The following is a 16,708-nucleotide window of genomic DNA, read 5'->3' as shown; positions in this document are numbered from 1 at the left end:
TGGTTCTAATCTATCAAACATGTACATTTATTTGTGTGTGTACAATGTGTCAAATCTAAACTGAATTATCAACATTACAAAATAAACATCAACCCATTGGTGAATAACAACTATATTTACCATAGCAGTACCAGCGTCACGTATTTTAACTGAAAGTTAAACTTTGGAGGTTTTATAGTCCCTTGAAGTTTAACATATCTGGCGTTGGATGTTCAAATGAGTAAAAACCGAGTATAAACCCAAGACTCACACTTGAATGTCGTGTCTGCGCCACTTGATGTCGCCATTTTCTCTTTCTTTCCCTCTTCTGTTTCGGGACTGAGCGGCGCGCAAAGGATCTTGGGATATGTGAGGCCCCGAAGGATAGTAGCGGTGCGTCCTCCAGAAAGGGGAAATGAAGGCTGCATTTGAAGGAGCCTTTGAATTTGGACAGCCTTCGCGCAGCGTTGTGACGTAATTGGCCTTCAAATGCGCCTTTCGAGGGCTGCAGACCCTGAATTTGGACACAGCCTCTGTGTGTCTCCTGATGATTGAATCATTAACACATCAGTTCTCAGATGTCCAAGTGTCCTTAAACACACCAACATTAAACCAGTTCAACCCTCCACACTGACTGTACGGTGTGGACTTCACATCCTGATGTTTTACGGCAGAGTCCAGCAGTCAGAATTCTTCTGTTGTATTTGTTTGTGACATTATAAATAATGAGGTCTGTTTGAAAACGGTTCATGAATGTCAGCTTGAAATGACTGAACAGATTTACTGATGAGTCCCGGAGAGAGATCAATGTCAGTAACAGAAGGGTGTATGTAAGGAGACGACCAGGAGACACAATGACACCAGTGTCTCACAGCCACAGCAAAACATGGTGGAGGAAGATGTTTTCAGACTCCACCCTGACTGAGGAGAACACCTGAACACCATTCCATCCTTCAGAGACATGCTCCACCCTCTGGTCTGATCTTTGTGGAGAAGGATTCATCCTGCAGCAGGGTAATGAGCCCAGACACCTCAAAGCTTTCACACAACTACTGAAGACCAGATAAGACCAACGTGTTCTGGACTGTCCTCCACAGCCACCTGACCCCGACCAGTCACCTGACCTTGACCAGTCCCCTGACCCGGACCACAGTCCCCTGACCCCGACCACAGTCCCCTGACCCCGACCACAGTCCCCTGACCCCGACCAGTCCCCTGACCCCGACCAGTCACCTGACCTTGACCAGTCCCCTGACCCGGACCACAGTCCCCTGACCCCGACCACAGTCCCCTGACCCCGACCACAGTCCCCTGACCCCGACCAGTCCCCTGACCCCGACCAGTCACCTGACCTTGACCAGTCCCCTGACCCCGACCACAGTCCCCTGACCCCGACCACAGTCCCCTGACCCCGACCACAGTTCCCTGACCCCGACCACAGTTCCCTGACCCCGACCACAGCCACCTGACCTCAACCACAGCCACCTGACTTCGACCAGTCACCTGATTTCGACCACAGCCACCTGACTTCGACCAGTCACCTGACCTCGACCACAGCCACCTGACTTCGACCAGTCACCTGATTTTCAACCACAGCCACCTGACCCCGACCAGCCACCTGACCTCGACCACAGCCACCTGACTTCGACCAGTCACCTGATTTCGACCACAGCCACCTGACTTCAACCACAGCCACCTGACTTCGACCAGTCACCTGATTTCGACCACAGCCACCTGACTTCAACCACAGCCACCTGACTTCGACCAGTCACCTGACCTCGACCACAGCCACCTGACCTCGACCACAGCCACCTGACTTCGACCACAGCCACCTGACTTTGACCAGTCACCTGACTGACAGGTTTACATGTGTATTCATACTGCAGTATGTGTACTTCAGTGTATTGCAGTACACCCATGTACACTGATACTGCAGTATACTGAACGCTGTCTGTTATCATGGTGACGTGTCTTCAGATGAACTACATGCTTTCTGAGAACTGTGCTGAGTCTCTGTCTGCAGGCTGACGGAGCACGAGGGTGGAGTAAAGGTGAGCTGCAGTTTTGGGGTGAACTGTTCCTTTAAAAGGCTGGGTGACTCAACGGTTTTGTTTTTTAAAGCCATAAAATGAAACAAACACAAACACGGATACATTCATTGGATCGATACCATTAACACACACACACACACACACACACACACACACATACTCACCTGTGTGTGTGTGTGTGTGTGTGTGTGTGTGTGTGTGTAGTGCGTGATACCTGGTCAGACTGACATCATCACTACACCTGAGCATCAGTCTGATGACATCATCGTCTCTGTTTGAGATTTTCAGAATTTAAAGTGAAAATTAAATCATTTCTTGTGTTCGTGAACGTTTGAGACAAAATGAACTCAAAACATTCCAACTTTGTTCTGGAGCCTTCAGATGTTTCTGACCCGTGTTGTTGTTGTTGTTGTTGTTGTTGTTGTTGTTGGTTAGTTGACTGCATCATCACAACAATTTGTGGCCCAATCACATCGCCCCCTGAGCCGTCAGAGTCCCCGCCTGCTGTCAGCTGTGAGGGGCTGGTGAGCTCTGACAGCACCGTGACCTTTCACTTCACTTTGGAGGTTTGGGACTTTTTATTTACAGTTTACGATGTATAATAATGAAAGCAGAAAGCAGGAACATGTTGAGTCAGAGTTAAAAAGCTTCGTACTGTTTTATTGTTGAATAAACGGAGTGATTTCAGTCCACAATCAGTTCTGTAGAAAACGTCACGTTTGGTCGTGACTTAGAAAATGAACGCTTGTCAATAAAAAATGTTGCATAAAGAATCATGAGAGCATCCGGATCATCGCTGTAACCCACGGTAACCCTGCTTTTAACGTTAAAACGCTATGAACTGTGGGTATTCAGGCAGAAGTGCAGCCTGACAGAAAGTGTCCATTAAAAGGCTGAAATGTCCTCCAGAGAGCCCTCGTAGACTGAACGATGGGACAGTGGGACAGTCCTCCAGGACTTCAAGTCTCAAAGTCTGAGAGAGTGAGAGAGTGAGAGAGAGAGAGTGAGTGAGAGACAGAGAGAGAGTGAGAGAGGGAGAGTGAGAGTGAGTGAGAGAGAGAGAGAGGGGGAGAGAGTGAGAGAGAGACAGAGAGAGAGTGAGAGACAGAGAGAGAGTGAGAGAGGGAGAGTGAGTGAGAGAGAGAGAGGGGGAGAGAGAGTGAGAGAGTGAGAGTGAGTGAGAGAGAGAGAGGGGGAGAGAGTGAGAGAGTGAAAGAGAGAGAGTGAGAGTGAGTGAGAGAGTGAGAGTGAGAGTGAGAGAGAGTGAGTGAGTGAGTGAGTGATGACGTCCAGAGGAGATCCAGCTGTGTGTGTGTGTGAGACAGTCAGTCGTCTTTTGATTGATGGACGTCCAGACTGACGACCTGCAGCTCTGTCAAGTTGCTGCTGCTGCTCTGCTGACTGATGACCATCTGAACAACAGACACAACAACATCAAGTCAACCGACCACCACTGACAGGACTGTTAGTGATATTATCAGCAGTATCAGTAGTATTATCAGCAGTATCTGCAGTATTATCAGCAGTTACAGTAGTATTATCAGCAGTATCAGCAGTGTTATCAGCAGTATCGGTAGTATTATCGGCAGTATTATCAGCAGTATCAGTAGTATTATCAGCAGTATTATCAGCAGTATCAGTAGTATTATCGGCAGTATTATCAGCAGTTACAGTAGTATTATCGGCAGTATTATCAGCAGTATCGGTAGTATTATTGGCAGTATTATCAGCAGTATCGGTAGTATTATTGGCAGTATTATCAGCAGTATTGGTAGTATTATCGGCAGTATTATCAGCAGTATCGGTAGTATTATCAGCAGTATTATCAGCAGTATCGGTAGTATTATCAGCAGTATCAGTAGTATTATTGGCAGTATTATCGGCAGTATCGGTAGTTTTATCGGCAGTATCCGTAGTATTATCGGCAGTATCCGTAGTATTATCAGCAGTATTAGCAGTATTATCAGTAGTATTATCGGCAGTATCGGTAGTATTATCGGCAGTATTATCAGCAGTATCCGTAGTTTTATCAGCAGTATCCGTAGTATTATCAGCAGTATTATCGGCAGTATTATCAGCAGTATTATCGGCAGTATTATCAGCAGTATTATCAGCAGTATTATCAGCAGTATTATCAGCAGTATTATCAGCAGTTTCGGTAGTATTATCAGCAGTATCGGTAGTATTACCAGCAGTATTACCAGCAGTAACGGTAGTATTATCAGCAGTATCTGTAGTATTATCAGCAGTATCAGTTGTATTATCAGCAGTATTATCAGCAGTAACAGGTGTATTATCAGCAGTATCAGTAGTATTATCAGCAGTATCTGTAGTATCATCAGCAGTATCTGCAGTATTATCAGCAGTATCTGCAGTATTATCAGCAGTTACAGTAGTATTATCAGCAGTATCGGCAGTATTATCGGCAGTATTATCAGCAGTATTATCGGCAGTATTATCAGCAGTATTATCGGCAGTATTATCAGCAGTATCGGTAGTATTATCAGCAGTTACAGTAGTATTATCGGCAGTATTATCAGCAGTATCGGTAGTATTATCAGCAGTATTATCGGCAGTATTATCAGCAGTATTATCGGCAGTATTATCGGCAGTATCGGTAGTATTATCGGCAGTATCGGTAGTATTATCGGCAGTAGTATCAGCAGTATTATTGGTAGTATTATCAGCAGTATCTGCAGTATTATCAGCAGTTACAGTAGTATTATCGGCAGTATTATCAGCAGTATCGACAGTATTATCAGCAAGATCGGTAGTATTATCAGCAGTATTATCGGCAGTATTATCGGCAGTATTATCGGCAGTATTATCGGCAGTATCGGTAGTATTATCGGCAGTAGTATTGGTAGTATTATCAGCAGTATCTGCAGTATTATCAGCAGTTACAGTAGTATTATCGGCAGTATTATCAGCAGTATCGGTGGTAGTATCGGCAGTATCGGCAGTAGTATCGGCAGTATTATCTGCAGTATTATCTGCAGTATTATCAGCAGTATTATCAGCAGTATTATCAGCAGTATTATCAGCAGTTACGGCAGTAGTATCAGTAGTATCGGCAGTATTATCGGCAGTATTATCGGCAGTATTATCAGCAGTTACAGCAGTAGTATCGGCAGTAGTATCAGTAGTATCGGTAGTATTATCGGCAGTATTATCAGCAGTTACAGTAGTATTATCGGCAGTATTATCAGCAGTATCGGTAGTATTATCGGCAGTATTATCAGCAGTTACAGTAGTATTATCGGCAGTATTATCAGCAGTTACAGTAGTATTATCAGCAGTATCGGTAGTATTATCGGCAGTATTATCAGCAGTATCGGTAGTATTATCAGCAGTATTATCAGCAGTATCGGTAGTATTATCAGCAGTATCGGTAGTATTATCGGCAGTATTATCAGCAGTATCGGTAGTATTATCAGCAGTATTATCAGCAGTATCGGTAGTATTATCAGCAGTATTATCAGCAGTTACAGTAGTATTATCAGCAGTATCGGCAGTATTATCAGCAGTATTATCAGCAGTTTCGGTAGTATTATCAGCAGTATCGGTAGTATTACCAGCAGTATTACCAGCAGTAACGGTAGTATTATCAGCAGTATCTGTAGTATTATCAGCAGTATCAGTTGTATTATCAGCAGTATTATCAGCAGTAACAGGTGTATTATCAGCAGTATCAGTAGTATTATCAGCAGTATCTGTAGTATCATCAGCAGTATCTGCAGTATTATCAGCAGTATCTGCAGTATTATCAGCAGTTACAGTAGTATTATCAGCAGTATCGGCAGTATTATCGGCAGTATTATCAGCAGTATTATCGGCAGTATTATCAGCAGTATCGGTAGTATTATCAGCAGTTACAGTAGTATTATCGGCAGTATTATCAGCAGTTACAGTAGTATTATCGGCAGTATCCGTAGTATTATCAGCAGTATCGGTAGTATTATCAGCAGTATTATCGGCAGTATTATCAGCAGTATCGGTAGTATTATCAGCAGTATTATCGGCAGTATTATCAGCAGTATTATCGGCAGTATTATCGGCAGTATCGGTAGTATTATCGGCAGTAGTATCAGCAGTATTATTGGTAGTATTATCAGCAGTATCTGCAGTATTATCAGCAGTTACAGTAGTATTATCGGCAGTATTATCAGCAGTATCGACAGTATTATCAGCAAGATCGGTAGTATTATCAGCAAGATCGGTAGTATTATCAGCAGTATTATCGGCAGTATTATCAGCAGTATTATCGGCAGTATTATCAGCAGTATCGGTAGTATTATCGGCAGTAGTATTGGTAGTATTATCAGCAGTATCTGCAGTATTATCAGCAGTTACAGTAGTATTATCGGCAGTATTATCAGCAGTATCGGTGGCAGTATCGGCAGTATTATCGGCAGTATTATCGGCAGTATTATCAGCAGTATTATCAGCAGTTACGGCACTAGTATCGGCAGTAGTATCAGTAGTATCGGCAGTATTATCGGCAGTATTATCGGCAGTATTATCGGCAGTTACAGCAGTAGTATCAGCAGTAGTATCAGTAGTATCGGTAGTATTATCGGCAGTATTATCAGCAGTTACAGTAGTATTATCGGCAGTATTATCAGCAGTATCGGTAGTATTATCGGCAGTATTATCAGCAGTTACAGTAGTATTATCGGCAGTATTATCAGCAGTTACAGTAGTATTATCAGCAGTATCGGTAGTATTATCGGCAGTATTATCAGCAGTATCGGTAGTATTATCAGCAGTATTATCAGCAGTATCGGTAGTATTATCAGCAGTATTATCAGCAGTATTATCAGCAGTTACAGTAGTATTATCAGCAGTATCGGCAGTATTATCAGTAGTATTATCAGCAGTTACAGTAGTATTATCAGCAGTATCGGCAGTATTATCAGCAGTATCAGTAGTATTATCAGCAGTATCGGCAGTATTATCAGCAGTATCAGTAGTATTATCAGCAGTATCGGCAGTATTATCAGTATTATCAGCAGTATCGGCAGTATTATCAGCAGTATCAGTAGTATTATCAGTATTATCAGCAGTATCGGCAGTATCGGCAGTATCAGTAGTATTATCAGTATTATCAGCAGTATCGGCAGTATTATCAGTATTATCAGCAGTATCAGCAGTATCGGCAGTATTATCAGCAGTATCAGTAGTATTATCAGTATTATCAGCAGTATCGGCAGTATTATCAGTATTATCAGCAGTATCGGCAGTATTATCAGCAGTATCAGTAGTATTATCAGTATTATCAGCAGTATCGGCAGTATCGGCAGTATCAGTAGTATTATCAGTATTATCAGCAGTATCGGCAGTATTATCAGTATTATCAGCAGTATCGGCAGTATTATCAGCAGTATCAGTAGTATTATCAGTATTATCAGCAGTATCGGCAGTATTATCAGTATTATCAGCAGTATCGGCAGTATTATCAGCAGTATCAGTAGTATTATCAGCAGTATCGGCAGTATTATCAGCAGTATCGGCAGTATTATCAGTATTATCAGCAGTATCGGCAGTATTATCAGCAGTATCAGTAGTATTATCAGTATTATCAGCAGTATCGGCAGTATTATCAGTATTATCAGCAGTATCAGTAGTATTATCAGCAGTACTAGTACAGGTACCGGGTGGAGTTGGACTGCAGAAACCGGGATCTGAGCAGTGACTGGAGGAAGAGACGTGAGGAAGACCTGCGGGAGAGAACCTGGAAGACATGAGACAGAACAAACTGTTACACAACAACAACAACAACAACAACAACAACAACAACACTGTGACAGCTGCCTGCATCAGCTGCTGGTTGCTGTAACCATAGAAACAGGGTGTACCTGGGTCATGTGACTGGGCGTGGCCTGGCGGGGGGAAGGTGTTGAGGACAGTGAGGCTGCCGTCGCCGAGCGAGGGCGTCGGCGTGGCGTACATTACTGTGTGACCGCCGGGGTACATCATGTGACCGGCCACTGAGGAGGAGGAGGAGGAGGAGCTGATGGAGGCAGGAAGACTGGCTGCAGAGAGACATCACAGTGATCCAATCAGAACACTCCATGTTACGTTCAGGGACCGCACCAATAACCCGTGTGAACTACGGCTGCAGCTCACAGTGAAGTAATCACACTGATTACTCTGACACGATGACGTGACTCATGATGAACCATCACGTTCTCCGTCAGGCAGCGGCTCCCTGTGGCTTTGACATTTTACATAAGAATGAATATTTTTTATCATCGTCGCTGTTTTAGGCCGACAGTGATTCTTACATTCTCCGACAGTACAAATGTGCAGCCTACACACAAATGTATCTGTTCTATCAAGCTGTGATTAATTGAATGATAATATAATAATAATAATAATGTTAATATCACTGTGTTTCACGGTAAAGCCGGAGGGCTGATCGCTGTCTGTGGCTGAGGATAAAAAAAGAAGGATCAACTCACTGAAATGGACTAAAATAACATTTAAACTGTCCTGCGTTTTTTTTTTTTACTTTTACTGTTTTTATATCTACACTGTTTTATTTATTATCAAATGAGGCTATTTTTTATTTTGTACATTTTCACAGACACAGGGAGGACTTGAGTAGGTCTGCATATATAGTTCTGTATTGCTACTCTATTTCTATGAATTGTAGGCGAGTTCTTTGTTTCATAAATGCAGCATCACACGCTGTAAGCATCAGCAGCCCACTGCAGAGTTGCCAATTCATGTAAAAATATAAATTAATGCTCATTTAGGCCTTTGAATAATCTGTGTAGGCTGCGTTACCTTCATTATAAGAGACAAATATGTTTTGCGGCTCCAGACGAGGGATGGGCTGAGCCCTGGTCTAAGCGCTCTGACCTTAGCCGACGATAAAGCACTTTAATTTACTGAGAATTTTCATTTTGACTTAAAACTGTTAAAATGTTGATGACTTGTTGGTCTGAAACAAACAGAGAGAAGAAGACGATCTTTGCTTCATCATCATGTCACACAGCTGACCTTCAGATCACACTTTGTCATACTGATCACTGAGATTATTGATTTGATGTATTAATTCATGCAGCTCTTATTTGACCTGAATGTCTTCACACATTGTGTTTTATTGTAAACTTGTGACATTAACCTCAACTGTTTCAGAAATAAAGTCACGTGTTGATGTTTAAAGTGATCAACTTTAGATATGATCACATCAAACTGTCACGGCCTCCTCCTCATCCTGAACGCAGCACACAGACCACAGCTGAGGTCCATCAGCAGGTGGCAGCACTGAGTTCATCATTCATCTCTCCACTCTCACTGAGGTCGTCACTTCTAACAGACGTGTCTGATGAGAAGTCGTACAGGTGAGATGGAGGCTGAACCGTGTGACAGGTGCAGGTGAGAGTGGAGAATAAAGTGGAACATCAGTCAGCTGTTCCATCAGGTGAGACCTAACCTCACTGAGGCTCCTTCACAATAAAAGCATGTCACCACCCTCACATTAAAACACCTTTATTGTGAAGTGCATACAGGAAGTGATGAGCATCAATGCCAGCTGACAGCTGCTGAGGAGGCGGAACTATGTTCTTACCTGTGGAGGAGGCGGGGTTGTGTATGTCTGAGCTGCTCTGATTGGTGGAAGTCTGATGACTGCTGGTCTGCACCTGGAAGGTCTGCAGCTGCTGAGAGACTCCGCCTCCTGATGACATCACCAAGTATCATCAATGTTCATGTGCAAACAGCAGGACAGCTCTGTTTACCTTTCTTAAAAACAGTGTCGACCAATCAGATTTTGGCATTCGTTCTGATGGATGAAGGAGGAATCTGACTTCACTCAGGTGTGTCCACACACGTGAAACAGGTGGAGCTGTTGACCACAGAGAGATTCACCTGTCGGCCATCATGTGATCAACACCTCCTTCACCCTCACTGTTACCTGCCCGTCTGCTCACCTGCAGCTCACCTGAAGCTCACCTGCAGCTCACCTGCAGCTCACCTGCAGCTCACCTGCAGCTCACCTGCAGCTTAATTAATATTTATTATTTAATAGGATGAATTGACTGAAGCGTTTCTGTAGAATTATAATAACGTTTTAAACAACAAAGGAATGTGAATGTTTGTTTGTCCCAGTTTGATAAACTGTAAACATCAGTCTGTTGCTAGGTTACAGCTGTTGACAAAAATAATCAATTATCAATCATTTTCTGACTCTGAGATCAGAAATGTCCAGTTGCTCTGTTCAGTTTTGATCTCAGAGTCTCTGACGTCAGTTCACATCAGGCTGATATCAGACAGAGTGCAGAGTAATCAGAGTAATTAGAGTACTGATGTTGAGCTGTAAGGTTCTGTAAGCAGCCGAGGAGACACACACACACACACACACACACACACTCTCTCTCTCTCACTCACTCACTCACTCAGGTGGGTGGTGGGCGTGGCTACGTGCTGACCTGACAGTGACACGGTGGCGGGGAGGCGGAGCAGCGTGGTGGGCTGTGTGGGCGGAGCGTGCAGCGTGGAGGCGGGGCTGGGGGCCACGGAGCCCTGGATGGCCAGAGGCTGGCCCTGCAGCTGGCTGAGGGGGATGGTGTGTGTCCCGGGGGGCAGCGAGGCACCTGCGGACAGGTGAGGGAAGGGGCGGAGCCACAGACCAGTGAGCTGCTAACAGACTGAACACAAGCTGAGAGCTGGGAGCTGATTTTACACCACATGATGTTTGAGGAGTGTCACCTTTCTCCTTTTTATCCGTCACATCTGGATCAGTGAAGATCAACAGATCGTTGGTTTTATGTCCTGACAAACTCTTTACAAAGATATTTTACGACAACAGCTCGACTTTATTCTGCTGTCTTTTGACTAGTTCAAATAATATTCACCAAAAATAAACAAATGTCAAATCTGTCCAGAGTGAACCCTCCTCACAAACAAGTCAATAAAGGATCTCTGAAAAAGAAAATACACCAACATGGCCGACACTGTCAGAGTTTCCTCTGGTACCAGTCAGCTGATCGTCTCCATCACACGGGAAGAGTGATGCAGCAGGATAATGCTAAGCTAGCTGTGTGGTGTGTCAGGTGGGTGGGTCCCTCCATCAGTTTCTGATTCAGAGAAATGGTGACACCCCTGGACAAAAGTATGTGGACAGCTGAACATGATGTCACCGTGACATCATGTTAACGATGCTAACGAGCTGTCATTGTAATGAAATCAGTTATGGATCCAGAGGATCAGTTGAGTCCAGCTGTGATGTGAAGCAGAGCAGACATGACCAGTCAGACAGACAAACAGGTGAGAGGAAGCTGTGCCCTCCTACCTGACATCAAGGTGAAGCCACCAGGAAGTACGACACCAGCTGATGTCTTCAGCACCGTCCCGTTGGTGGAGGAAGGCTGCCAGGAGGGGGCGCTGGTCTGCACCTGCATGGACACTGAGGTGGAGGAGGAGGAGGAGGAGGAGGAAGGGGTGGACTGTGTGGTGCCGGGCAGGTTGGACATGGTGAACGCTGGTTTGATGAGATCCTGCAGGGACACAGACAGGTACAACAACTCATTGGCAAATCAGCATCAACTTCCCCTAATGTCAACTAGAGGCTGCTGTGATCAAACTCTGGACAGGAAGTGAAGTGAAGTCCAAGTGATGACTGGAACACCTGATCTGGTCTGAATTAGGACCAGCAGAGTCTGAAAGGCTGGATCGGGTCAACGACTTCCTGTCTTGTGGTCTGAAATTCATTAGGCTCGTTCGAGATGAGCCAGTCCGGCGCAGAATCGGTCAGCAGCGATCGCCCCACAATGTATGCTGGTCAGATTTGTGTAACCCTAATCCCAGACACTACTACTGTGTCTAGTAGTTACAGGTCCATGATAGATACCAATACTGTCTGAAGGTGGCGTTACCTTGGCGACCTCGGGGCAGCCGTCGGCCTCAGACACCTGGTAGGTGAGGTCAGTCTCCTCAAAGCCTGTGGCGCTCATCCTCTGATCGGAGGAAGGGTCTGAGCGAGGCGGCGAGTCTGGAGAGTTGAGGCATGTCTGGATCAGAGCTTTGCCCGTCTCTGACGTGATCATCGGCTGCAGCTTCCTGGTGGCGAACGTGTACACGTGACCTGTCTCACTGGCGACCAGCAGCAGCACCTGAGTACCGGTCAGCGTGGACAGCTCGTACGCCTGCGGGAGGAAGAGGAGGCTGATGGAGGCTCTCACACACACACAGACACAGGTACCTGAGCAGGTAAACATGCTGACAGCATGTTGACAGAAATACTTTGAGACAGCTCATTGGTCAGCTCTACACCAACCAGGTCCAAACTACGGCCTGCGGGCCACGTGTGGCCTCCGGTCAGTATTCATGATGATATTTGATGTGATGGCGACTGAACACACCTCAGGATCAATAACAACATGAAGGATGGTTCACAGGTGTGCTGCCGTCAGTCGGAGTAAAACGATGAGGTGAGATACTTCAGTACTCAGTTACAGTTACATCCAGTATGAAGGAGACCAACATCTCAGCAGAACAGGAGGCACACGTCCAGGTGACAGTTGACACACACACGTCTGATCAATAATCAGGCTAATCAATGATCAGGCTGATCAATAATCAGGCTAATCAATGATCAGGCTGATCAATAATCAGGCTGATCAATGATCAGGCTGATCAATGATCAGGCTGATCAATAATCAGGCTGATCAATGATCAGGCTGATCAATAATCAGGCTGATCAGGCTGATCAATAATCAGGCTGATCAATGATCAGGCTGATCAGCCTGATCAATAATCAGGCTGATCAATGATCAGGCTGATCAATCAAACCTCCAGCTCTGTCTCCCTCCTAACACTGACGTCATCAGACCTGTTACCTGTCCGCACTCACCTTCTTCATGATGCCGGTCTTCCTCTTGCTGAACGTCGTGTATCTGCGCAGCTTGTTGTCGATGAACTCCATCTTGATCTTCACCCTCCCGCGGGTTTTCTTGCCGGGTTTGGCTCCCGGCGCTCCGGGGCTGACGCCGCCGTAGCCCCCGCTCAGCCCTGCGGAGGAGGCCGCGGACTGGTGCCCGACCTCCCGCTCGCTCCTCTCCCGCTTCACGCCTCTCCTGTCCCCGCCTGAACCCGCCGTGTCTTCATCGTCCCCGGAGTCGGAGTCCGGGTCGGAGCCGCTGTAGACCACCTCGGTGCTGTAGTCTCTGTCGATGTCTGTGTCCGGTCCCGGTGCTGCCGTGTTCACGGAGAGGCTGCCGAGCCCGGCTCCGTTACCCGCACGCCCGGCTCCGGTTCTGGTGCCCATTCCGGCTCCGCTCGCCGCCAGCATTCCCCGCCGGACGCGCCCCCCTCCCTCCCCCGAACCCGGGACTGGACCCCTCCTCCCGGCGGTCCGGAGCTCCTGTGGCAGCGGCGTAAACACCAGCAGCGCCCCGGGGTCGGAGTTCCCGGGCGGAGTGAGCTTACAGGACAACCCGCTGCACGACTAGCTAGCAGCTAGCAAACGGCTACAGTTAGCAGCAGTTAGCAGCAGTTAGCGGTTACTTTAGCAACAAGTAGACCGCCGGGAAACTCCGTGAATCAGCGCGAGCAGCCGGAGCACCGCGGAGGGACACCAGCTCAGGGTTTCCGCCATTTAATGTGCTGCGGCTGATTAAACACAAGTTAAAGTTGTGTTTACATCACAGCGAGGCCCCGCCCACACACACACACACACACACACACACACACACCGCTCCACATAAGGATGTGACGAGCAGCGCCCGGATATGTCCGTCCGCTGTGCAATATAGATCGTCATACAGTCCGCACACCACCCTATAAAACACCGCGCAGTTAATTAAAGACATCATATTAATGAGTTCTACATATTAATGAGTTCTACATATTAATGAGTTCTACATAATTAATTATAGAAGAGGAGAGAAGTTAACGGAGGCGGTGCGGAGTGATACCAAAAGACGACGTGTTGTTCGGACAGCAGCGGAACTACTTTCCTCCATATAAAGAAAGGTGTCTCCTTTTATGGCGCTGCCGCTCCTTATATGGTCAATCCTCTGCTTCACAGTGAAAACTACAGACACGTGCAGAGAAGAAGAAGAAGAAGAAGAAGAAGAAGTTTGTTCTGGCTGTCAGAGCTCAGAAGTCATAAGACCAAAATACTGCAGTAGACAAACAGACAGACAGGTACAGAGACAGAGAGACAGACAGACAGACAGACAGACAGGTGCAGAGACAGACAGACAGGTACAGAGACAGACAGACAGACAGACAGACAGGTACAGACAGACAGACAGGTGCAGAGACAGACAGACAGGTGCAGAGACAGACAGACAGACAGGTGGAGAGACAGACAGACAGACAGACAGGTGCAGAGACAGACGGACAGGTACAGAGACAGACAGACAGACAGACAGGTACAGAGACAGACAGACAGGTGCAGAGACAGACAGACAGATAGACAGGTACAGAGACAGGCAGACAGAGAGGTGCAGAGACAGACAGACAGACAGACAGGTGGAGAGACAGACAGACAGGTGCAGAGACAGACAGACAGGTACAGAGACAGACAGACAGACAGACAGACAGACAGACAGGTGCAGAGACAGATAGACAGGTACAGAGACAGACAGACAGGTGCAGAGACAGACAGACAGACAGGTACAGAGACAGACAGACAGACAGGTAGACAGACAGACAGGTGCAGAGACAGACAGACAGACAGACAGGTACAGAGACAGACAGACAGACAGACAGGCAGGTGCAGAGACAGACAGACAGGTACAGAGACAGACAGACAGACAGGTGCAGAGACAGACAGACAGACAGGTAGACAGACAGACAGGTGCAGAGACAGACAGACAGACACAGACAGACAGGTGCAGAGACAGACAGACAGACAGGTAGACAGACAGACAGGTGCAGAGACAGACAGACAGACACAGACAGACAGGTGCAGAGACAGACAGACAGACAGGTACAGAGACAGACAGACAGACAGGTGCAGAGACAGACAGACAGACAGGTAGACAGACAGACAGGTGCAGAGACAGACAGACAGACAGGTGCAGAGACAGACAGACAGACAGGTACAGAGACAGACAGACAGACAGGTAGACAGACAGACAGGTGCAGAGACAGACAGACAGACAGACAGACAGGTGCAGAGACAGACAGACAGTCCTTTGAAATCAGATTTTATTGTCATATTTTATACACAAATGTTGGAACAGAAGGAAAAACAATATAAAACAGTTTGACTGTGAAAACAAACAGGAAGTATTAAATTCAGAAACAACAACAATCACAAAGTTTGTTTTAAAAAATTAATTCACATCAAATATGGAGAAAATAAAAAGGAGAGCTGAAACCACGTCAGTGTCAGAGTCACTGAAACACCTGGAGAGACGACACGGGGATCACCTGTCAGTCACACCTCCACCTGTCAGTCACCTTCACCTGTCAGTCACACCTCCACCTGTCAGTCACCTCCACCTGTCAGTCACCTTCACCTGTCAGTCACACCTCCACCTGTCAGTCACCTTCACCTGTCAGTCACCTCCACCTGTCAGTCACCTCCACCTGTCAGTCACCTTCACCTGTCAGTCACACCTCCACCTGTCAGTCACCTCCACCTGTCAGTCACACCTCCACCTGTCAGTCACCTCCACCTGTCAGTCACCTTCACCTGTCAGTCACCTCCACCTGTCAGTCACACCTCCACCTGTCAGTCACCTCCACCTGTCAGTCACCTTCACCTGTCAGTCACCTCCACCTGTCAGTCACCTCCACCTGTCAGTCACACCTCCACCTGTCAGTCACCTCCACCTGTCAGTCACCTCCACCTGTCAGTCACCTTCACCTGTCAGTCACCTCCACCTGTCAGTCACCTCCACCTGTCAGTCACGCAGCTGCAAGTTCATTCACTCAAACATTCACCTCCTGTTTCTCTCTCATTCAACTTCAAACACAAACTGTCTGTCCTGACACTGCATCTCGTCAGGACTCCAGACCAGGACCAGGACCAGGACCAGGACCAGGACCAGGACCAGGACCAACCATTGGCTCCTCACTGTGACAGTCATCGATGTTTGTTTTTACAGTTTTGTTCAGATGAATCGTTCATCAGATTGTTTGGACGGACTCAGGCTAGCAGTGTCCCTCTGTTTCCAGTCTTTATGCTAAGCTAACTAGCGGCTGGCTGTGTATCTACTGTTCTGAGTGAACCTGTGACTCTCAGAAGAGAAGAAGAAGATTTGACTAAATGTTGAACTGTTCCTTTCACCCTTCTGTTCCTAATAAACTGGCCTGTGTGTGTGTGTGTGTGTGTGTGTGTGTGTCTCAGATACTGACACACAGTTTGTGTCTCCATGGAAACATCAGACTGATGACCTTTCGCACTAAAGGTCACGTTTCCTGTTCATCTGGAGGTCAAAGGTCACTTTAAACATGTGACCTATAGAAATGTACACGTTACATTTATTAAATGATTCAACACATATCTGATCGGTCTGATCAATACTCATTGATTACCTGCATCACAAACATGTCAGCTCTGACATCATCTTCTGATTGGCCAGATCACAGACAATCAGGACGGAAAATTTATCAAATGAAGTTATGTCATCCTGTTGATATGATACGGGATCGTTTGAAAGTGTGGGCCAATAGGATGTAAGTTAGTGAAAGAGGGGCGGGGTTTAGTGTCA

General features: G+C 46.4%; 2 protein-coding genes across 17 annotated transcripts in view; both read right to left on the bottom strand.

Moving 5' to 3' along the window:
- Positions 1 to 2,669: 2,669 nt before the first annotated feature.
- Positions 2,670 to 13,693, bottom strand: LOC141002657 (serum response factor-like). 2 transcript variants are annotated; one of them, XM_073474028.1, is made up of 8 exons: positions 12,892 to 13,693; positions 11,915 to 12,184; positions 11,332 to 11,536; positions 10,469 to 10,633; positions 9,610 to 9,717; positions 7,889 to 8,065; positions 7,685 to 7,764; positions 2,670 to 3,442 (listed from the first exon to the last, which is right to left on the bottom strand). In XM_073474028.1, the coding sequence occupies exons 1-8, from the start codon at positions 13,327 to 13,329 to the stop codon at positions 3,356 to 3,358; spliced, it is 1,530 nt and encodes a 509-aa protein (XP_073330129.1). In that variant the 5' UTR covers positions 13,330 to 13,693; the 3' UTR covers positions 2,670 to 3,355. The 2 variants fall into 2 exon arrangements, with proteins under 2 accessions (XP_073330129.1, XP_073330136.1); XM_073474035.1 differs by lacking the exon at positions 10,469 to 10,633 and having other exon boundaries at positions 3,264 to 3,442; positions 12,892 to 13,422.
- Positions 13,694 to 15,179: 1,486 nt separating this feature from the next.
- Positions 15,180 to 16,708, bottom strand: part of soul4 (heme-binding protein soul4) — a 5,930-nt gene continuing 4,401 nt past the window's right edge. For 2 of the 15 annotated variants that reach the window (XM_073484490.1, XM_073484983.1), the window contains exon 6: positions 15,180 to 16,708. This exon is cut by the window's right edge and continues 310 nt beyond it. The gene's annotated coding sequence lies outside the window, so the exon portion shown is untranslated. The other 13 variants (XR_012180346.1, XR_012180337.1, XR_012180342.1 and 10 more) reach the window with 13 other exon arrangements.

This window comes from Pagrus major, chromosome 1 (assembly GCF_040436345.1).
Source record: "Pagrus major chromosome 1, Pma_NU_1.0".
NCBI lineage: Eukaryota > Metazoa > Chordata > Actinopteri > Spariformes > Sparidae > Pagrus > Pagrus major.
This window is presented reverse-complemented; position numbering and strand designations above follow the sequence as displayed.